Source organism: Cryptomeria japonica, chromosome 6, assembly GCF_030272615.1.
Source record: "Cryptomeria japonica chromosome 6, Sugi_1.0, whole genome shotgun sequence".
NCBI classification, from domain to species: domain Eukaryota; kingdom Viridiplantae; phylum Streptophyta; class Pinopsida; order Cupressales; family Cupressaceae; genus Cryptomeria; species Cryptomeria japonica.
Genome location: NC_081410.1, coordinates 42,757,634 through 42,781,340, shown reverse-complemented (window position 1 = coordinate 42,781,340; position 23,707 = coordinate 42,757,634). Strand labels below are relative to the sequence as shown.

General features: G+C 36.3%; 1 protein-coding gene across 3 annotated transcripts in view; it reads left to right on the top strand.

The window, feature by feature from the left end:
• LOC131072144 (uncharacterized) overlaps nucleotides 1-23,707 on the top strand; it is a 173,196-nt gene that overhangs the window by 102,116 nt on the left and 47,373 nt on the right. For all 3 annotated transcript variants that reach the window (XM_058008219.2, XM_058008217.2, XM_058008218.2), the window contains 4 exons: nucleotides 3,358-3,402; nucleotides 3,532-3,606; nucleotides 3,763-3,831; nucleotides 21,916-22,031. In XM_058008219.2, coding sequence (XP_057864202.2) covers nucleotides 3,358-3,402; nucleotides 3,532-3,606; nucleotides 3,763-3,831; nucleotides 21,916-22,031 — 305 coding nt within the window. The remainder of the gene's footprint in view (nucleotides 1-3,357; nucleotides 3,403-3,531; nucleotides 3,607-3,762; nucleotides 3,832-21,915; nucleotides 22,032-23,707) is intronic.

Genomic DNA, 23,707 nt, shown 5'->3' with positions numbered 1-23,707 from the left:
GAAGAAATGCAAGCAATCTTCCTTCCTTGAATGCAATCTCTGATTCGTCCTTTTATAATTTTGCTCAACAATGGAGTTTCCATTCACTTGGATTGATCACACCGAAGCACCTAGTGATGATCGGATGGCTGTGTGGCCTTTGGCCCTCGGCATCAGTCATCATCTGTCCACAATATTTGCCCCGTGCATAGTTTAAGCATCATCTAAAGAACTTTCTTTAATACCATCCACAGCAAAGTGATGGACCAACCACATAAATGCGACAAAAATCCACCTGTAGCAGGATGTGCCAGAATGCTAAACTGCAGTGCCCATCCTAGGACAAAAGCACATGATCTACCCTCAAGCGGTTAGACTCTATAGGAGGAACCCGCTCTGATACCATGTTAATGTTTTAGCAACACAGAAATCTGAAACAAGATACACAAAATTTATCCTGGGAAAACCCTCCCTTTGAGGGTGAAAAACCCAGCCCACTCAAAAATGAACTTTATTATATCTCTGAAAATGAATACAATTGTTGATAGTTTCAGATTACTATCAATCACAATAAGATAAGATAAGTTTGATTCTCTACAAATCAATCATAACAATGAAGTCAAATGATAGATCAAATATACATTCTTTAAACCTTCATAAGTCTGAAAACTCTGAACACAGAAAACATAAAATATTACTGATCTGACAGACTTCATACATATTATTCTCAACTTGCTACGAGACAAAATTGGAAGCCAGCAATATGACTATCAATCTGCCGTAGAAGAAGAAGACCACGGAAATAGAAGAGCGATATACATAAAGAATCGCAAGGCAAGTGAAGAGGCTCCACGATGGAAGGGGAAGAGTCACCGACAGCCACACAAGTATTCCACCGACATCCACATAGACATCTCACCGACAGCAGTCAAAGCGATGCAATAAAGAAAACAGTAACTGAAGCCACAAAATAAATAAGAGACGTTGGAGAGGAGAATAGATCTCATTTTAGATCTCTATCGCAGCTATAACTTCAACAATTGGAATTATGGTTTAGTATTTTCATCATTCAGTATGCTCTATCATTTTTTTCAATATGGTACTAGAGCTCGTCTTCAGAAGCATTATTTTAATTTTTTCTTTCATGGAAGAATCTTTCCAACAAAAGGAGTAAAATAAACTTGTGGTTCACTTTTTTCTCATTGATTGCTCTTTACGGTGATTTTGATTGCCAATTTTCTTTCTTTCAGATCAATGGTGACTGTTGGAGGGGGATCCATGTGTTGGAATATTGAAGAAGACAAATTATACTAGAATTTTACAAATTGTGCATTAAGTAGTCGTGTGTGGATATAATATCTCTAGTTTGGAGCAGTTCCTTTGGTCTCATGAGGATGCGACTTATCCCATCCGATACTCACGAGGTAGTAGCTCAAATTGTGGTAGTGGCACTATAACAGGTGATGCTAATAATATAAAATTCTTGAATGTTCAAGCTTCTAGCTGCCTTGCCACCCTATTCAACATGGTAATCATCAGACTGATATATTATTTGAAATCATTTTGAAATCATCAGACTTGTGTGCAAGCTCCTTTTGACAATGTGGCAATTTATTATTTGATTGGGCTTCAGAATCCTCAAGATTGACAAGTTGAATCTCCTCAAAGGGCTGCAAATGCAGGGCTACGTCCAATGTTTCTGCATCAAACTTGCAGATCACCTGATTATTTGAAGACTTGATATCTTTAGTTCTTGAATTGTAATGCTAAGCACATGCTATAGCCAATTCCAAAGACTGAATCGTAATTGGAAAGAATGCAGCCTGAATGAAAGTACTTTCCATCAACTTATTGAGCAGTGTGTCCAACGACATTGTGTGTATTGTTTAATAACAGTCTTAGGCTTGATCGCATGTTCTTGCAGCTCCATTTTTGAAGAAATTGTTCCTTGTGCTGTTTGAGGGTTTAAATGATTGAAGTGGTGAAAGTAGCCTCCTAAATTATTTGATTTTTTTGTTATAGGTGAAAGTGAATTATATTAAGAAATCAAATACAGAAATTACATTAAAACATAAATTTAAAAGATACATATAGAACTACAACAGAAGTTTATTAATTGGAATGTTTTGTACATCACAATCTCTTGGAGGAGATGAACAAGTATCTATTTTCTCAATATAACTCACTCTATGTATCTACACATGTAAATCGCAATGCTGAAGCACAGGAACCATTGTGGAAGATTAATGTTTCCCCTTCCACATGTGATCCTTTCTCTTTTATTGGTTATGGATGAGCTGTTTCAAGAAGCACTGGACAGTTCTGGTCACGTAAGGGAAGGGGACAAAGTTGAGTTTGAGGAGATCTAGATTGTGCAGAATTGTGTACCGATGAAATGTGGGTGCTGCAATTGATGCACAAATATGGTCCTTGACCAAGTATGAGACTGGTTTTAGCATTGCTATTGACTGTAGAATTAGAGCTGCTAGCTAAAGGACATTTTCCATTGCATTTGTCAGGAAATAGTTGTAGTCACTTTCTGTGAACACTGTTATTCTTTATTAGTATATAAGCATAGAAGTATACTTCTTTTCCTTGCATTTTATGTCTTATCTAAATTTTTCTAAAACGAACATGTCTGGCATGTTTATTGATAAACAAGAGGTAATATTAGATTTCATGAAAACATGGCTTTATGCTACCATTTTCAATAACATCATAATGGCTTTTGGCTCGTTAAAACATTCTAGTCATATGTTATAGAATTCTGTTTTCTTGTCACGTAAGGTAAAGGGACAAAGTTGAGTTTGAGGAGATCTAGATTGTGCAGAATTGTGTACCAATGGAAATGTTGGTGCTGCAATTGATGCACAAATGTATGGTCCTTGACCAAGTATGAGACTGGTTTTAGCATTGCTATTGACTGTAGAATTAGAGATGTCACCTAGAGGACATTTTCCATCGCATTCGTCAGGAAATAGTTGTAGTCTTTTTCTGTGAATACTCTTATTCTTTATTAGTATATAAGCATAGAAGTATGCTTCTTTTCCTTGCATTTTATGTCTTATCTAAAATTCGCTAAACTGAACATGGCTGGCATGTTTATTGATAATCAAGAGGTAATATTAGATTTCATGAAAACATGGCTTTATGCTACCATTTTCAATAACATCATAATGGCTTTTGGCTCATTAAAACAGTCTAGTCATATGTTGTAGATTTCTGTATTCTCTTTTGACTTTGTTAGTATTGATTCCTATGCTCATTCTCTTTCATCTTTCGTACCCCACAGTATTATTTCATCATGTTTGATATTGAACATGCATTTCCTAGAAACAAGAGGACTTTTCTGATGAAAGTACTTTCCCATTCTTGCAGGTTAGACAACTGATGGTAGATGAGCAAACAAAGGTTGTTAGTGGGGTGAGTTACTTAAATTTGTAATGTGGTAAAATTTTATAAGAGAATATTTGTACCAATTACGACTATGTAGAAACTAGATTATGATGATAAATTTTTAGTTTTAATTTGCTTGAATGATCTTATATTCAGGTTTTATTATCTGATGGAACCCAAATAAATGCTCCTGTTGTCCTCTCAAATGCAACGCCATGGGTTACTTTTATGGTAAAGAGAGCTTAAAAACGTTTGCCCCTTTGTTGTTATTACCATGATGAATAGTTCCAATCAACTTCAAAAACTCAGCATGCTATATGCCCATTCAAAGCATTGAGTAAGTTCTTTTTGAAGACACTTTATTCATGAGACAGTTGACTGCTGCAGAAATTAACACCTGCCAATGTTTTATCTGAAGGCTTTCTAAATGCTGTTAAGGGCTTGGACTACTCCTCGGTAAAGTTTCTTATACCAATAATGTTACTTTTCAGTCGGTGAAGACTCACTTTAGCAACTACTTGTAGAATAGTCTGAAGAAGAAAATGTATTTCAATGCATATTTTTAAGATTCAAGACAAAATATCTGTTGCATATGCCATTTCTCCCGATGAAGGAATTCATCGTAATATGAAACAATGTATGGATTCGGTCATTGTTTAATTATAGTATATGTTAATATTTAGTTCGCTATCTTTATGTTTAAGAGAGACAATTGCGATAGGTAGGAAATGAGCAACTTTCACTTGGCAAATGCTAAATGTGAGACATGTCATTGTGATCATCTTGATAAATTTTCTATTGTTATCTTTTATATGAAAAATTGGCGAATAATCCAAAGCTGATAAAGAAGACGATCTGGATGTATGCTTAAGCATATGACAATAGCTCTTCCTAATCAAACAACACTATGGATGGAAGCTATGATTCCCTTTATCCAACCTTTTATAGGTAAGCATATCATCAATGTTAATCATTGCCTCATCTTGCTACGTTTTTGAATGAGGCTATTGACTATAATAGGATAAAGAATACATCATGTCATAGAAATCTTGAGGCCTTTTATTTGAAGTAATATTGTAATATTTAGCTTATACTGGTTATTTAAGGCATTTAGTTAGTCATTACTAACTTTCTATTCAGTTAGTATTCAAAATCTTTCTATTCTGTCTTTAGTTCTCAATCATTTCCATTATGGAAAGATCTTCTGTAATTGCTTATATAAGGAGTATTCCTCTCCTTTGTTAGTAACAATCAATTATTATTTCATGGTATCAGGGCATATGTTGTTTTTTGGGGTGCATTTACTTAGAAATATAATTTGTAGAAGGTTTCTGATCAGTTTTTTAAAAACAAAAATTGTGGGGTTTTTGTGGCTGATATTTTATAAAATAAAATTCGTGGTTTTTTCTGCTAGAGATCAAGGCTTTTAACCAGCAAAGTTTTTGAATGATTTTTTGATAAAAAATATGGTAATTTGGTGCACGTTTTTTGGTTGAAGGTTTTTTTTTGTTGAAAATTGTGGATTTTTCACAGTGAAAATTATGGATTTTTCATGTTGAAAATCGTGAGTACTTTCAGTTTCGGCTAGGGTTTTCAGGGAGCTTGGGGATCTACTGTTGTTTTTGGTCGAGGGTTTTTGCAAATCTTGCATCTAGGGTGATTATTTTTCCACAAAATTGTGGTGCTCTTTTGCAGTAACTTTTTGATGATTTTTGGACAAAATCGTGGCTTTCCGTCTTTGACAAATCTTTTTGACAATTTCTGGATAAAATTGTGGTTTCTTCTTGTTCATTTTTTTGCAAATTTTTAAAACAAGTTGTGGGTTTTTGTTTTTTTGCCGATTTTTTATCAACAAAAATCGAAGTTTTTAAAGAAGCTGCATTTTATTTCATTTTCTATGTCTCTAGATAGCGGGAGGGATGGTTGAACATCTATCACATGTCTTTATTGTGGTAAACATGGTCATATGAAGAAGTTTTGCAGAAAGCGATTGGCTGATAAACAATCCAACTAGGGAGGGTCTTAACAATAGGCTCATGTCGTAGAGCATTTAGAGGAGGAGTCGGCCTTCTATGCATTCATGGCCAAAAGACAAGTAGATCATGGATAGTAGTTAGTAGAATGACCATTAAGGGAGGATAGTAAAGTAATATTGTAATATTTAGCTTATAATGGTCATTTATGTTGTTTAGTTAGTTTTTAGTAACTTTCTATTTTGTAAGCTAGTTAGCATTTAGAATCCTTCTATTTTGTCTTTCGTTCTTGACCGTTTCCATTATGGATTGGCTTATATAAGGAGTATTCTTGTCCTTTGTTAATAACAATCAATTATTATTTCATTTTATGTGTCGGTCCTTTTGTTATTGTATCTATATTATTATCAACAAATGTTTAGTGAAATAAGGCATTAACTCTTGCCCCCTAAAATATCCATTGTTTAAAAACTAAATAATTTTGATTGATAAGAAAATTCTCTATAACCCATAAAACCAAAAAACCTGAATGATGGTGAGATTATTCATTTTAGAAACCTGTTAACATAATTATATATCTACTTAAAACCTGTTGTGACCATTTCACACATCGCCCCATTGCAAATGGGGACCCCCTCTTTTTGCTCGTTTTTGCTCGCCTTTCGCTTTGCTTTTTAGGGTTTTGGTAGTTTGTCAGTTGTCTGGATTTAGGGTCAAGCCTTAGGGTTTCCGTTACTATCTTTTTAGGCCAGAGTCCAGTCAGTCTTGAGAGCTTTTTAAGCTTCCTTTTGTAGGATGCAATTTTGAATGGAATGAATTCGCCAGAATGGTCTATTTTCAATTGGAATTTTGAAGTGCAGAGTCTTAATTTGTCTTAATGTTGATGATGAAAATGTGAATTTTATTTAATTGAGTAATTTTGACCTAAATTTTGAGTTTTTTGATATTTGATCCTGGGCATGGGGAATGATTTGTTTTTGCCTTGAGAAGTGATTAAACTTGTGAAATCATGATATTTTGGCCTGTAGGAGCAAAATCGCTCCTGTCCCTCAGTCAAGGACCGGAGCTCGTTTTCAAAAATCTTACTGTCCTCGCAGGACCAACATGAATTTCGAATTGGAAGTGGTAAAGAAAGGCGTGATCTTTCCGTTGAATATAAATTGAAGAATTTCACGAACACAGAAATGCCTCAGGAAGCAAAATCGCTCCTGTCCCTCAGTGAAGGACCGGAGCTTAAAATCAAATATTGCTTTGTCCTTGCAGGATTTTGACAACTTGACGATTTGGAGAGATCCAAAGGAGTGCATTTTACCAGATGAATATAATTTGAAGGCACAAACATGAAGAAAGTGGACCAAATTGCAAAAATCGCTCCTGTCCCTCAGTCAGGGACCAGGGCGAAATCCATTGTAGCTCTCGTCCCTCTCCCAGGGACCATAGCGAAATTTTTCATAAGGCATGTTTTAAACAAAGATCAAGCAAATTTTAAGTTTGATGGCAAGAAAAGAGGTGAATTGAACCCGTTGAAGACAAATTGGAGATTACAAAACATCTACAAAGGACCCAAATGCCCAAGTTCGCTCCTGTCCCTCAGTCAGGGACCAGAGCGATTTTTACCTTAGACAGATTTCTTGCCAAGTAAGAGAAAACTCCAAGGCATGGATGAATGAAACGGAGCACTACAAGGCCATTGAAGATAATTTTTGAAGTTGGCAAAGTGAGATGAGGCCTACAAGTACAGGTTCGCTCCTGTCCCTCAGTCAGGGACCAGGGCGATATGATGATTATGTTGCCTTTCCGCTAAGTTTAAACCTCTCCAAGTCAAGATGAAGGGTGGCAAGGGCGTTTCGAAGCGTCTCAATGAAGAACGAAGTATCCAAGGTCGCCAATGTTGAAGGAATTACACCAAGACACCCAGTTCGCTCCTGTCCCTCAGGCAGGGACCAGAGCGAAAGTATTCAAATGAGGCTAAATTTGGGTTGCTATTCACATTTTGAATGTTTGAAAGAGAGTAAAGGATATTGTGTTGCACTTTGAAGGTAACTGCAAGTTAGTATGATGAAGATTTTGCACTAGATACCCTAGTTCGCTCCTGTCCCTCAGGCAGGGACTAGAGCGAAATTTTCATGAGGGCTTAGATTTTGAAAGTTGATCGCGTATCAAGTGGCCAAGAAGGATCAAAGGACTTCATTTTACACGATGAAGGTAATGGCAAGTTGTTAAAAGCAAGCATGAGCCCGGGACATTGAAGATCGCTCCTGTCCCTCAGGCAGGGACCAGAGTGATATTTATCATATTGGCCAAATCCTTCCAAAATCACGTTAAGTCAAGATCATGCGAGATGGTAAAGGGTCTAAGGCATCTTAAGAAGGTGATATACAAAGGTTTCAAATGTCAAAAGCCTATCAATCGAGCCAAGGAAGCTATATCGCTCCTGTCCTTCAGGCAAGGACCAGGGCGATTTTCACAAAATCATTCATTTTCCTTCAAAAGCATGTCAAAACAAGGTCGCACAAGATCAAGATCGTCGTTTGGAAGGCAATGAACGAGAAGTTAAAGGTTAAGTACGAAGAATGTTGGCTAGAGCACTAAGATCGCTCCTGTCCCTCATCAAGGGACCAGGGCGATAATCTTCGAAATAACGAATATGCCTTGTAGAAGTCAAGTGAAATGAGAGTGGAATGAAAGAATAACATTGTTTATCCCTCACAATGAAGATTGAAGTTCGAAGTTACAAAGATGAAGGAGAGAAACACCAGGATCGCTCCTGTCCCTCACCAAGGGACCAGGGCGATATTTGCTAAAACACTTGTTATCCTTCAAAGATCATGTCAAAGCAAAGTTACAAAGGGTTTAAAACGTCGTTTGGAAGGCAATGAACGAAGAGTTAAAATCAAGAACGAAGAATTTCAAGTAAGAACATAGGGATTGCTCCTGTCCCTCTCCAAGGGACCAGGGCGATATCACATCTAAAGGACACTCATTTGCAAGGTCAAGTCACCCAAGTTTGAAATTCCTAGTAAAAATGCCAATTCCAACGTAAGGATGGAGATTTTAAATGTCAAAAAAGCAAGAGTCAAGACCAAGTTGAAATTTCGCTCCTGTCCCTCAGTCAGGGACCAGGGCGATGAGGTTTGCACTTTTCCATTTTCAAATTTTGGCGCTAACAAACATTTTTTAATTTATTTTAAATGCTAAATTCGATAAATTAAAAAATTCAATTAAATTAGCATTTAAAATTTGCGCTAAATATTAATTAATTATTCTTGCCTTGTAAAAAAAAATCGAATTTGTTAAATTAAAAAACAAAGGCATTTAATAATTAATTATTAATTAATTAAAAATTAAATGGAGCGCTTGGATTGGGTTTATTTTATCAAAGTCGGCTTTATTATTTATTTAAAAATCGTTTTAATTGCTATATTTTGCAAAAAGTCGGCCTAAGGTAATTGTGGTGAGCGCTTATAAAAGGGAGGTGAAAGATTTCATTTTCACATTGTCATTTAATCATCTTTACATGCGATTTGAGGAAGACAAAGGAGAAATGCGAGTTGTGTTTTAAGGTGCGAATTTCATCAAAGGAAGGCGTAAACATCAATCTAAGGGGTGCGAACCTTAGTTTCATTTGTGCGAACTTGTCAAAGACATTGGAAGATCACGTCAAGGACATCCCAAAGGTGGCGAAGTTGCTATTTTGAAGAGGAGATCACGTTGAAACCATCTAATATCAATTTTGCCTAGGCGAATCCATTTGTTTTGCATTCTAGAGTTAGCTCTCAAGTGAGGTATGGCGATATGGTTTTATCGTTTTAATTTTGAATTGTTGATCGTCATAGCTTCACATTTTGAATTTTGAATTTTTGAATTCCAGTTGCTCAATCGTTATTTAGGAAATGATAACTCAAAGACTTATCATGATGTTTCCTAAAATTTACTCTCTAATTTATGATATATATTGCAATATCCAGTTACTTATTGTGAAATGTTGTGTAGGTATGGCGACCCCTAAGGCGGGAGCATCCACCAGTCGTCCAGCTCTCATGAAAGAAGATCAGAAGACCGAAGAAGTGGAGACCAAGATTGTGTCGAAGTGGAGCAACATTGGAGATACTAACTTGGGCAACTTCAGCACGAAGAAATTTCGAGATGTCCCTTACATTGGCAAGCCATCACCTGTCGCCTGGAGGATAATTGAAAGTGGCATCATTAAGGCGGCCGGCTTCCCTCCAGCAGTACAGTGCCATGAGTTGATGATCGAGTGTGCTCGTCATTATGATCCTCAATCCAGAACGATCGTGTCCAAGGAAGGAAACACTTTAGCTTATCTTTCAGAGGAAGCTATAAGTGAGGCTTTCCATCTTCCAGAACACAGAGATATGGTCTACAAGAGCATAGAAGGAGCCAGGTCAATGTACGAAGATGATCCAGATGCTTGCCTAAGCATCATTAACAAGAACTGGTTACTCAAGAGTCGTCCTCGCCTGAGCAAGGTACCGAACACCCCACACAGGATTGATTTCCAGGAGGAGTACAGAGATTTGATTACAATGCTCAACCGAGTCACAGGAGCCCCTCAGGCTTTTTACTTTGAGAAGTGGATGTTCTACTTCATCCAGGTGATAGTTCAGGGTAAAGGAACAATTCATTGGGCTAGAATGATTAGCCATTGCTTGGACGTACAGTTGAGGAGACTCAAAGCTACCAAGTCCTTCCACATGAGTTCATACGTCATCTATGCCTTGATCAGGAGCTTCGAGTATGCAGGACTACCTCACAGAGGAGTGATTGGAAGAGGACCCGGCGAGGTCAGAGTTTGTGATTCCTATGTTCGCTTGCATCATCCGCCAGGAAGCAACTACAGGTTAGTTAATGATACCTTCACTATGAACATCACAAGGACGTTGCAAGGCGGGATTCACAACAGATTATCTCAGGATGCACAGGAACTAGTAAAGAGGTACGGTGCTTGGTTTATCCAATTTCCGAAGTTTACTTATATTAGAGTTCATGGGTGTCCTTCACCTCCATACATGTTGCCAAGATATCCGACAGACAGAATTGTGTTACTTGAGGTAACAAGACAGTTGGCAGCTTATGCGAAGGCATTCAGACACAGACATGGAAATGGAGTTCCGGTACCTATCATATTGGGCAATTCAGTCGAGGTATGTCCTAATGCTTTAGCTATGGATGACGCAGAGAAGGAGTTAGCTTTGTATTCTTTTCCATTCTTTGCTTTGAGGGAAAGCTTTGATCCACATGGGTATATAGAGGAGACAGTCGGTAGGAAGTTTAAGCATGAGTTTCAGATTGAAGATTTTATGATGAATCTCTTGGATGATCTTGAAGTAAAAAGAAAGATGCATTCTAGAATGCCTTTGGATTTCATCAGGAAATGCAAGATTTACAGAGTGGCCGACCAAGCACAGGACAGTGGCAGACATCTCCAATCATCTTATGACCGAGAAAGCAAAGCAGTGAAGCTAGATTGGAATGAACTTGAAATTTTGGATCTAGATGCCTTGATGGCTCCAGTTTTGTCTTGTACTCGCAGATGGGTTGATGTGCAGCATCAGAAGTTGAGAGAGCAAGGCATAGCTATGACTTTCACTTTGGAAGAGAAGCCAGCCGAAGGTGGGGCTAGTGTAAGCGAAGGTAATCCTAATCCCAGAAATGCAAATGAAGGCAACCTTCGAAGTGCAAGTGAAGGTGATCTCCATCCAAGAGGCTCGAAGAGGAAAGAGAGACCTAGAAAGAGAGAATCTTCCAAGAAGAAACAAGAGGCCAACCGAGATCGTTCATCCGGTACATCTTCTCGACAAGAGAAAAGGACACTTGAAGTAGAAGAGTCTATGGAGTCGATGGTTCAGAATGATAAAGAAGGACCAGTACCTCAAGGGTCGCCAAGTGGATCTCTCCAAGATTATGAGTTACATGAAGACAAGAATAATGACGAAGTAACATCTCCTCACAAAGAAGAAGAAATATTGCATAAGGAGATACAGGTTAAAGAGACAAGATCAGTCATCCCAGATTGGTTGAAGGAAAGATTAACAAAGGTGATTGTGATCGAGGACGAAGACAATGTGATTGATTTAGAGAGCCTTGTTGGACATTCCCAGGAAGTGACAGAAAAGAGAAAGGCCACCAAGATGTCCAAGTTGATTAGAGATGAGACTAGATCCAGAAAATTACAGATAGCTACACCGGCAGTAGACAAGTATGAAGGTGAGATTCTAGCAGAGGAATATGATGTAGAGACATTTGAGCTAGGTCCATCCACAGCTGAGCAGACACTAGATGATGCCACAGATTCCTTTGAAGCATTGAAGGACAAGCTTAGAGAAGAAATGGAGAAGAGTAGAAAGCTTGAGAGGGAGGTCGGTGCATGGAGAACATATTTCAGCCATCTCAATCAGCCTTTGGGACGTCAGGATCCAGCAAGATCACCTATACAGGCACTTCCCCTTCAATCAATTGGTGAAGCAGAGAGATTCAGGAGTATGGTCCAGCGTATGAGTACTTGGATGGATAAATCTCATACAGTTGCCGTAGAATTTGCAACAAGGATGATGAAGACTATTCATAGGGCTATTCAGGTTCTTGAGATCATCCACAATTTGATGATAACGGTAGCCGCTTTTGCTCATACCAAGGACGTTATCATTCCTGTCTTGAAAGTAATTAGACAAACATCGAGGAAGGTCCTAGCGCAGGAAAAGATTATGGATGGAGGACCTCACAGTTTACTTCAGTGGTCAACCTTACTCCAGATGAAGGAAGTTCTCTTTGAGGACATCAGTACTAGGTGCAGTCATGTTGAGGAGGTGATCAACCCGATCCAGGACAGAGTATTTGAGGTACTACGTACCATTCTTGGCAGGAGGATCGAAGTTGAGACAGATGTGGATTTGCAAGAATTGGAAGATAGAATTAAGGTCATCTTTTGCAAGGACGTCAATATCACAGATGAGCAACAGGACCAGATGTTTGCTACCATGCTCCTGATTGAAAAGACTAAGGAACTTGAACTTACATGGGACGCAGCTCTTCTAGATGCATTTGATCAAGTCATCCACTTGGAAGAAAGAATGAAGAATCTTCCCGAAATTCCAATTGCTGAGATCGAGGGAATCTTATCAAGATTCATTGCATATGCTAAAAAGGAGCATTGGAAAGGGAATAAGATTCTAGATGAGAGGTTGTTATAGATGACATGGCATCCTAATTGTCATTGGTCTATGTCTCCTAGATTTTCGTGCCAAATTTATAATTGGCTATGCATTTAATGTTGTGCAATAAAAGGAGGCTATTTGTAACAAACCCTAATTAGGGTTTAGGTGTCATGATCTTGACCGTTGATCTGCTTTCAATCTGGACCATTCATTGTAATTGAGGATGCTATTTATACCCTCATTTTCATTTCATTTAGAATAGAGATAGTTAAGAGATTAGAGAGAAAGTTTGATGTATTAGAGAGATTAGAGTTTAGAAGCAATTTTACTTTTGTAGCAAGATTGAGTTTGAGGAAAGGAATTCAAACAATTGTTGTATATGATGACTTTGAAATCAATGAAATATTGAAGTTATGGTGTTTTGTTGCAACTTTCTTGGTTATCTTCATGGTTGTTCAATTTACTTGAATCATGCTCAATCAAAGTAGTGTGTTAATTCGAAGGACATAGTGTGAGACTTGATCTTTGGTAGGATTCGTAATCCAAACCACTAGCTTCTTGCTGATTGTAGGAACGCCTTGCGTGGTCAACTGGAGATATTTGAATCACTTAACCTTCAATCATTATTGTATCTTGGATATGTACCTTCGTGGTAGTGTCTTTGATCTTTGATGTGTTGAAAATCATTTGTTACCTTAGAAGATCGCATCAATTTCAATTGAGTTGTTATTTTATGGCAAAATTGAAGTTGGTAGAATCTTGCCAAGTCTTGTCCACATGAAGTCATTCTTAGGGTTAGATTAGATTAGACCTCTTGCAAACCCTATCCTTTTGTTATTTTTTGAAAAGCTTCTTTAGTTTAGTAAGACTTTCGGAGTGTAAGGCCCCTTGAGAACACAACAAATCACATCATACCGTTGGAGCTTATCCACACGTAGAGACCCTACTAACCAGAACATTGGAGTCATCCTAACTGATCCTTCATGCGAATCTTCAGCAGTTAGAGACTTTATTCAAGAGAGGATAAGATGCCTTTAGGTATTTTATTCTGTGTATGATGGTGTACAAAATACACGTCAACAAAACCATGAAAAATCCAATGTTTTAAAGAGCAAGTGTTGTCTTTCCTTGAATCACACTCAATAGGAAGAAAATCCAAAATCAATCAAGACAAATGACAAAAGAAATTTTTGTACAATGATATTTAGCAAATGTGGTGTCCCCTACTAGGAGGCTGCGTGTATAATTAACACACATCATTATGGCTTAAATCGGAACACTAAACTAGGGAACAATTAACATTCGCAATACAATTGATAGTTACTATACTAAAGCCCCAATCCTTACTTCTTTCCTAATTATCAACCCTAATGGAGGATGGGGAAATACTTATTAGGGAGCTAGGAAAACCATTCTCCACAAATAGGCCCTAGGGTTTCAGGAAGACCCATCCATACTACCTCTTGGACTCCCTAAGGGTCTCAAGAACACCTGTCCATACCACCTCTTGGGGCTCACCTATTTTGGGAGGTACTACAACCACTTTTCCCTAACAAAACCAACCTATCCTCATGAGGGGCAATAGAGAGTGATTAAGGATTAGGCTATGAGTATACTATTCTCTCATGTATTATGAATATATATGTAAACAAATGAAATTAAGCATAATTGTTATATAAGTCGATCTCCCTATTATTAACAAATATAAATCTTATTGATTATCTCTACTATATGTATATATATGAATTAATGAAACAGTTTATATTATAGGCCACATATTTGTCCCTTATTCCTAATAGAACTCAAATATAATATTCTGTAATAAGCATTTAGTTTATAGGAGAGATACAGCATACCAATCTGCTGTCGCAACAATGATTGCAGTAATATAGATGATCTGCCAGTAAATTAATACTCTGTTCATTTGATATATATATTAATATGTCTGTTGTTCTTTAATACCTTCCATCAGTGGTGTCTCCTTCAAATGGAACCCGTTTGTAAAGGATCTGCCTCTTGGCCATCGTATTTCCTTTCATAACTAATTTGTCCCTTCAAGATGTTATTAGCAGTGCTAACTAATGCTTAACTGCTGTCTTGGATTAAGGAATGAAATCACACATCATTAAGGATTGAAACCGCATATAATTAGGGAATTATCAGCTAACTAATATCAGATATCATCCTATACTTCTGTCCTTAAAGTAGTCGATTGTAATCATGCTCACCGATTGATGAAATTGTTATTCACTTGTTGATTTGACTGTCATGGGGGATGGTTAGATTTCTTGCTTGCTGCAGGGTGCTTGGCATTTTCTTTATGCTAACTGATTTGCGAATGGACTAATAATATATGTAATACGATCTGCTGTATGACTGGGGCAAGATGCATGATTACTGAAATTGTGAAGTCTTACATTTGTAAGAATTTCATAGCATGGTTCTGCTGTCAGATCAGGGGCATGACAACAAACTTAGATCATAAAGTGCTTTAAAGCATTCTCAATTTGTTTGATTTCACATCCATTTTGTCTTCATTACCTGCATGAAGGGCAAAATGAAATTTGAGCTATGTGGATGAATTAAATTAATTATCATTGATTAATAAGTCACAATAAATGTTAAGTTGAATTTATAATTATTATCATAGAACAAAGCTACTAGCTCTCTAGTCCTCCAGGTTGGCGCCTAGTGGTAGATGTTTTCACTTAGGTTGAAAACTGTTGGGCTTATTTTCATTACATGCATGAGTGGCAAAAGAAAATTAGAGCTACGTCATTCAATTAAATTAATTAGCTCTGTAATCCACCAGGCTGGGGCCTAGTAATAGATGGGAGCACCTATCTCCAAAACTGTTGGGTTTATACTTATAATAATGTAGGGTGTGTAAGGTGACCTGCAAAAAGGAGTTTTGTGCCCTTTCCAGTTAATATTTGTCATGCCTCGTCAGGATTACGTCCTTCCCATCATGACCCCAGCTATAGCACAAAAACTTATTGAGTGCAGCGACCCATATAACAATACAACAATTAGTATAGTAATCAATGAACAGGTGCGATAATTAGCAGCCATTTCATTAGTTATGTTGGGCAAAAGTTAGTTTAAGGGACACCACCTTAACGGAGGTCACAACCCGTGGAAGAGACATAACGTTTATGGCAATTGAAGGATATAAAGATGAGAACTCTAAGCAAGCAATCTGCATATAAGAAGAGAGAATATTCAGCAATCAAGCAAGAGACCTGCAGTCTCACTGTCAATAATTTAGACAGCAGTTGACATACTCGTCAATATTTTGGTATGGTATAATGCAGGGCATTCTAACTGACTGAATTGTTATTTGTCTGCTATTTGATAGGAAGTAGAATATTACATAGACAATATATTGCTACAGTTATATATATATTTCTATATAGTGTATTCTTGCTATGATTATGCGTATGCATAATAAAATAGACATAACGATTACCTTAAAGCGCTCATCTAATCTGCCATCCCATTATGGAGGGGAGATAGTGCATATGTGGAAAGCAAGTAGCTAGGAAGCCATTTTGGTAGAGACACCCTAAGTGGGGCTGGGAGGCAAATGATGAATGCCATTCTGTGCTCTTGGACTAGAAGGAATGGCTCAAGGCGCCTTGTATGATCTCCCAAGTGGTGCTTCATAATGACGATGGGTTGTTGGGGAGAACCTTAAAGGAGTCCCACATGTATATTATCATTATGTAATTTACAATAATGATTAAGATAATGTCCCTAACCCTAGTAGGAATGATCAAATCTATATCTAACATAATTGAGGGGTCTCAATCGGGATCTAATTGTTAAATGATATTTGTATGTCATTCCTTAGTTCATTTGGGATTGTGAATTTAGGGCAAAATCTAGGGCATTGGAAAAGGGGACATTACAAATGGTATCAAAGCCTTGAGCCTGCAGGGTAAAGCTAAATTGATAAGATGCATTCTATTCAAAGATATTTTAAGGTCTGAGAAAGGGGTTGTAATGTCCCCTACTAGGTTTAGACATGTTTTAACCATAATCAATCTATTTCAATATACTTATGACTCAAACTAAATATATTAGGAGACATTTCCCCTTAGCATGAATCCAATCCATGATATTCCATTGCTCATTCAATTAACTATTAATAAATAAATGGTTCATCTATCATACATCCATAATTCTTATGAGCTCTTTCTGATTTACAATCTGATATCGTTATTTGTGTAATTAAGACATTATATATATATATAATTACATTTGTGTAATTAAGACATTATTACAACATTACATTACACATATATAGAGTAATGTTGTAATATTAATAAGGTTATATACATATACATATACATATACATACATACATACATATATATATATATATGTATGTATGTATGTATATGTATATGTATATGTATATATATGTATGTATGTATGTATGTATATGTATATGTATATAACCTTATTAATATTACAAAATTACTCTATATATGTGTATATATATATATATATATTAATAATATAACCAATTATGAATGTATTTGTTAATTACATTTTAGATATTTTATTGATACTACCACTGCTTTAAACATTGGTTTTTACTATATTTAGGTGCTGGTAAAAGGGCAGACAGATCTGACGCATAGCAGATCTGGTCTGGCACCGTTATGGAATTCAGTATTACTGTTATACAATATTGCAGTCTTGGTTATATTGTTATCAAATTCTATATACAAAGATTATCGGGCTACATATATGAAACTTACCTATTAAACACATACCCTATGCATACCACTCGAAACAAGGATGTTGCTGTGGGTAAACTTTATGACAGTTCTGGATTAGTCATCTTGTCTCCCTTATTCTTCCCTTGATCCAATAAGGTTGTAAAAGAATCCGAAAGTAATTGATGATTTTTTTGAGAATTGGATTGATCCTCCATATATATCATATAAACCCGAAAGACTACATCCTTTGGATGTGAAGCGATATACCTCTTCCTTAATCGTCTCTTTTCATAAACAATGGTTAATGCCTTAATCGCTCCTTTTGCAAGTAATTGTTGCCCATACTAATCGCTATTCTCATAGCTATTAACGACTGCCATTTAGGAGTCTTAATTGTTTTAGACCATTTCTTATATTGAATCGATGCTCTCTTGATAAGCATATTTCTTAATATAATTGTTGTTGTTTATAGAGTGGAACAGTTTTCAATATCACAACGAATCAATTCCTAACTCCTGTGTTACTATTGTTGCGTTACTTTATTCTGTGGCTATCTTCCATTAGCTAATCAACACGTTTAGGCAATGGTGATTACTGTATAGTAGTTGTACATTAGCACTCCAATATTAGAGTAGAAACTAAGTGGTTGATGTCCGCTAATGTTCATCAGTAATTAGCAATACTGAATGCTCTTGTCTTTTTGAACCATCGATGAATATTACATGATGGCCGATTGTAATATTTGTTTGTTTAAATATTTCAAGGATATTATTATTGATAAATAAATATTAATAAAAAAAAGTAATAAAATTTCAAATAATCATTCGTTGATAAATATTATATTAATTAATAAATAATGATTATTATTTTTAGGTTTTTTATATATATAATGATCAGGGAGGGGACATGACAGGGATCTACTAACTCAGTCCAAATAAGACATTGGCAAGACAATATGAGAGATTGTTGAATATGACAATGCGTTTATTTATTAGTATGCTTTGCGTTTGCATATATTCATGTGTATGCTCGGTGTTTTTATATATTTGCTTCGTGTTTGGTTCATACCTGATGTGTTTTTTAATGAGTGTCTATGATTACTGTAAACATATTTCTATCAGCATGAGATTTCTATTTTTGTTTGATCTAGAATATGAGAATAAATAGAGTAAACCAACAAGATATGAATTTATTGCATTTGACATCATAAATATCTTCCCAATATAGTTGGCCCTTGCCTTGTCTCGAAGAGATATCCATAAGACCAAACAATAGAGTTTCCTACGATTACAATTGATGGGAGAAAACTTGTCTTAAAATTACAAACCTTGCAAATTTTCAAATTACCAATATAATGTGAGAGTTGCGTTGTAGAAGCCAATTATATTACAAAGAGGATCTAAGGATTATTTTAGGGATCCTCATATTGATAGATGACTCGGTTTGAGAAAATAAAAATCAACATTGCTTGAGGACAAACACTCTTGGGAAGGGTAGACTTGTAATGTCCCCACTTCTGTAGTTGCTATCCAGATGCATAAATTCACCTGTCACCCATCTCCACAGGTGAAGTTTAGTGTTGGGAGATGATGGGTTAGCCAAAGGGGACCAATACTTAGACAAATTTTACTTTGGTGAGCCATTTATAATAAAACTTTATAATATTGTGTTATAAAGTTACTTTTTCTAAATTTAGAAAAGGTTAATAAAAGTGACTTTATAAGTTACATCTTTTTGGAATAAGTAACTTTATGTTAAAAGTTACATTGCACTTTTTCCTAGGAGAGTTAATAGCTTTAAGAGTGGTTATAATTTCATGATGAAGACCCCCCTCAAGATGGCGCCACTTTATGGAAGAGGAAGACTCCAAGGAATTTTCAAAAGATGCCTCTAAGAAGTTCGATTTGGGCTTGGAGAGTTAAGAAGGCTTTGTGCGTTCATTTTGGGCATTATTGGTGTATGTTTAATTTTGAAGAAAAATACTTTTCAGGTCTGCAACGATTTTTGCAGAGAGCTGGAGCAAGATTGGGGACGAAATCCTCCAATCTCTTGATGATAGGACAAAAACCCTTCATCAATCATCAACCGATTTGCATAGAAGCTTATATTTGGTCCTCAAGGGTTCGAACCAGGCATTTGATGGGTAACAGCAGCATCATAGAGTTTTGATTGTCAGATCTGAGTGGAAAGGAGACCGAATTTGATGAAATTTGTGCATTCTTTGGCCATCCGTACTCCCTAGACTTGGCCGTGCCATTCCATTTTGCCTATGGAAGCCAAAGAAATAATTAGAAGGGTTTCAGCTCAGGTTTATTGCTCAGAATTCATTGTCAGCAGCCTATAAGAGGAAGCCAAGGGTTTGTTTGGAGGAATTACACCATACTGGAGCTATATCAGCGAATTAGAGGGGCAAACAGGGTCAAAATCGGTGATCTCTCCTGGCAAGGTTTGAGAATAGGCTTTAGAATTGTCAGTTGTTCATTCAATTGTTTTTGATAATTATTGTTTAGAAGAATAAAACATGCTGGAGCAGTTGGAACACTTTGGAAGCTCCTGTAGCAGAATCTTCATTCAGTAAAGTCAATAAAGAAGTCCTCCAAGCAAGGCGTTGGACTTCTGGTAGGCCAATTTGACATGTTAGTGTTGAAATTCAATTATTCATTGCATTTATTAGTTGCTGTTAATAAATCAGATATTCTGAAATTTAGTTTCAGTAGTTGTAATTTGTTCTTAACTGGAATTCCAAATTGCATTATTCAATCTATCATTCAAAAACCTTCAAAACGCATAGAAACCAAAAAACCCTCTTCAAAACCAAAAATTACATTGCTGGTCAAACATTCAGTTGAGACAAACCAAATCAGATTGTGCCAATATTTTAGTTGGCATCTTTCATGACTGTCATGCCTTGTCAGGATTACATCCTTCCTATCATGACCCCGGCTATAACACATTAAATGAACTCATAAAATTGTCTAACTCCGTAAGACTTGACAATTTTCTGAAGAGACCAAAACAAGGCCAACCCCCTCATGACTATGCAAGATACACTTCATGATACTTTTCCTATGCTGGCTGACTCTTAATTAAGGACAAAGGTGCAGCGAATTTACAATTAAATTAATTCTGTCCTGGCCGACTTCCCTTGGTGGATATGTATGCCGATTATGAAATTAATTCTGTCTGAGCAACCATAGTGTAATATTGATAAATCGCCCAAGACGGAGATATGAATTGATAAGTATGAAAAGCAGCACTGAAAGTGAGGAATGTAATGTTATCAACACACAAACTTATTGATTGCAGCTATCCATTTAACGATACAACAATTAGTATAGTAATCAATGAACAGGGGTGATAATCAACAGCCATTTCATTAGTTAAGTTGGTCAAAAGTTAGTTGAAGGGGCACTACCTCTAGGGAGGTTACAACCCGTGGAAGAGACATAACCTTTATTGCCAATTAAAGGATATAAAAAGGAGAACTCTAAGCAAGCAATCAGAATGGAAGAAGAGAGAATAAGCAGGGAGCAAGCCAGAGACCTGTAGTCTGACTGTTAATACATTAGACAGCAGTTGAAATACTGGTCAATATTTTGGTATGAAGTATGATGCAGGACATTCTAATTGACTGAATTGTTATTTGTCTTCCATTTGATAGTAAGTAGAATTTTACATGATAACATATTGCTACTGTTATATACATTTCTGTGTATTGTATTCTTGCTATGATTCTGCCTATGCATAATAAAATAGATATGACGATTCCCTTAAAGCTCTCATCCAATCTGCCTTCCCATTATGGATCAGAGATAGTGCATATGTGGAATGCAAGTAGCTAGGAAGCCATTCTGGTAGAGACACCCCAAGTGGGGCTGGGAGGCGAATGATAGATGCCATTCCGTGGTCCTGGGCTGGATAGAACAGCTCAAAGTGCCTTGTATGATCTCCCAAGTGGTGCTCCATAATGACGATGGGTTGTTGTTTAGAACCTTAAAGGAATCCCATATGTGTATTTTTTAATTTACAATAACGAGTAAGATAATGTCCCTAACCCTAGTAGGAATGATCAAATTTCTATCTAACATGATTGAGGGGGCTCAGTCAGGATCTAATCGGTAAATGATATCTCTATTTCATTCCTTACTTTACTTGGGATTGTGAATTTAGGGCAAAAACTAGGGCATTGGAAAAGGGGACATTACAATATTATATATGGACAATTATAACAGAAAAATATTCCCATTTCAACTTATGTTTGACTATAAGCAATTGCTATAAAATATGTTGTTCCAATTGCTGGAGGAACAAATTTATCATCAAGTAAAATCATGTCACATGAACAACCCATGTCTCAAAGATCTTGAAATATATATATGTGTGTGTGTATGGACACACATATGGATACACACATACACCACATCTCACTAAAATTGACTTCCAATGTTTCAACTTTAGCTGATTTCGATCTTACATTTATGTCTCTGCAGGATATAACACTTTGGTATTAGCCATCTCCCATTTGATAGACAACTAATTGTTGTGGTCTCTGTAGAATTGATTTTTTCTTTTGCTTGACAGGCTTTACTTATCATTATGTTCTATTTCTCTCCTATGTGGCACAGCTATTTGCACTGGAACTGATTATTATATATGAAACAGGGGACCACAAAAATAAATCTAGCAGTAGATAGATTACCACAATTCCGCTCATGTAAACCTTGCAGTACTGAAGGTGGACCTGAGCATCGTGGTACTATTCACCTTGGTGCTGACAGGTAAATATTGCTAAAAGCATGCTTTAAAAGAGTATTTCTCTTTATTATTTTTTCAGTATGCATTCTAATTACATTTTTGATCTCAAATAAGAAATGTGTGGCATCTGTGGATATTCCATTTAAGTGCAATTTCTCAGTGCCATATGCCAAGCAACATAAATTAGATTAATGCTAGAAGCATGAAATATGCAAAAGAAATTTAAAGAACTAGTTATTAGAATGGTACTATTGCAGCTTTATCTCAATTTTAAAACATAACAAAAAAAGAGTAGCACGGTCTGTGGGACTTATCTGTTTAAGAAGTTGCAATTAACCATGAAAGGCAATGGATAACAGGAACACTGATATTTAATACTGTGGTTTTAATGGCGAAAAATGATTGCACATTTTTCTTCTTCACCTTCCTGCATGCCCTTGGATCTATCTTGAGGACTTTACCAAATACCTAATGGGGCGTAATGTCCTGTTTTGGCTTAAGATATAATTAAATAATTAAAAAGCATGTTTAATTATTTAATAAGCCATTAATGCAATTATTTAATACAATTCCTTTTACAAAAGTACATCATAAGGATAGTATTATATAATTACTTAAGTGATAATAAAGTGAGAAATCAAACAAAGTCACTTTAACTCAAAAGTGAAATAAAAGGAAAGAAAATGAAAAGGCAAGAGGAAAAGGAAGGCCAAGGGACATTCAGAAAATTATAAAAGAGGATTGAGAGGATTGTTTGAGCATGTTGGGTTTATTCATTTCTTGGTTGTAACCTATCTGGGTTTGGAGATTTGGACTTGGTCCATATCAGCCTTCTTGAGGACGAAATCCCTCTTGAGGAAGACTAGCTACGGTGGTGAAAGATCTACTCTGGCTAGTGTTTGGTGAAGATATCAAACATATCTGCTGTTGGTATGTGGATTTCCAATCCTTTTGTACATGCTGTAAATGTGATTGGGAGGCTACCTGTGCATCCAATCATTCTGTAAATTCTGTGGCTATGATTGGGAAGATAATCTTGTTGTTTTTTCTGCTAAAGGTTATAATGATTTATCTTATTGTTGATAATATTCAGATCTCTATTTCAGTCTGTTATTATTTGGAATATAATATAATCAGCTGAATGAATTAAATCAGTTTTCAAGCAAACTGTTTGTTTAAATTTCTGTGGGACATATGGTAAAATTTGGAGCAAAAATCCATGGGGGATATTTCAGTGGTATCGGAGCTGGTTTTCCTGCCAGCCTGTGAGGTTTCATGAGTGATAGATGAGACAAATTTGCAAATCAGTTTATTTAGAAAAGATATTTGCAGATATTCAGGTTTTACATTGACTAATTCTTTCATATTATCATGTTCCCAAATTAAGGGGCCTTTAAATTGTGGAGATCTGGTTGTCTGTGTGCTTAATTGAATTACAAATACGATATTGGTCGGAAATTTTATTAATATTTCCTATTGTGTATTTGTTTTGAGCCGCTTCCCTTGTATTATTTGGATGGCAACTGGGAATTAAAATTCTCTCTATTGGCGTGGCGTATTAAGCTAAGCGGCTTATTCATCATGTGCGAGAGGTGTGTGGGTGCTAGCTAAGTGGAAAAAACGATACACATTTGACAATTCACTAAATCATTCATTAGGGAGATTGGATAATACATAAAACGGACTTCTTTCTTACAAT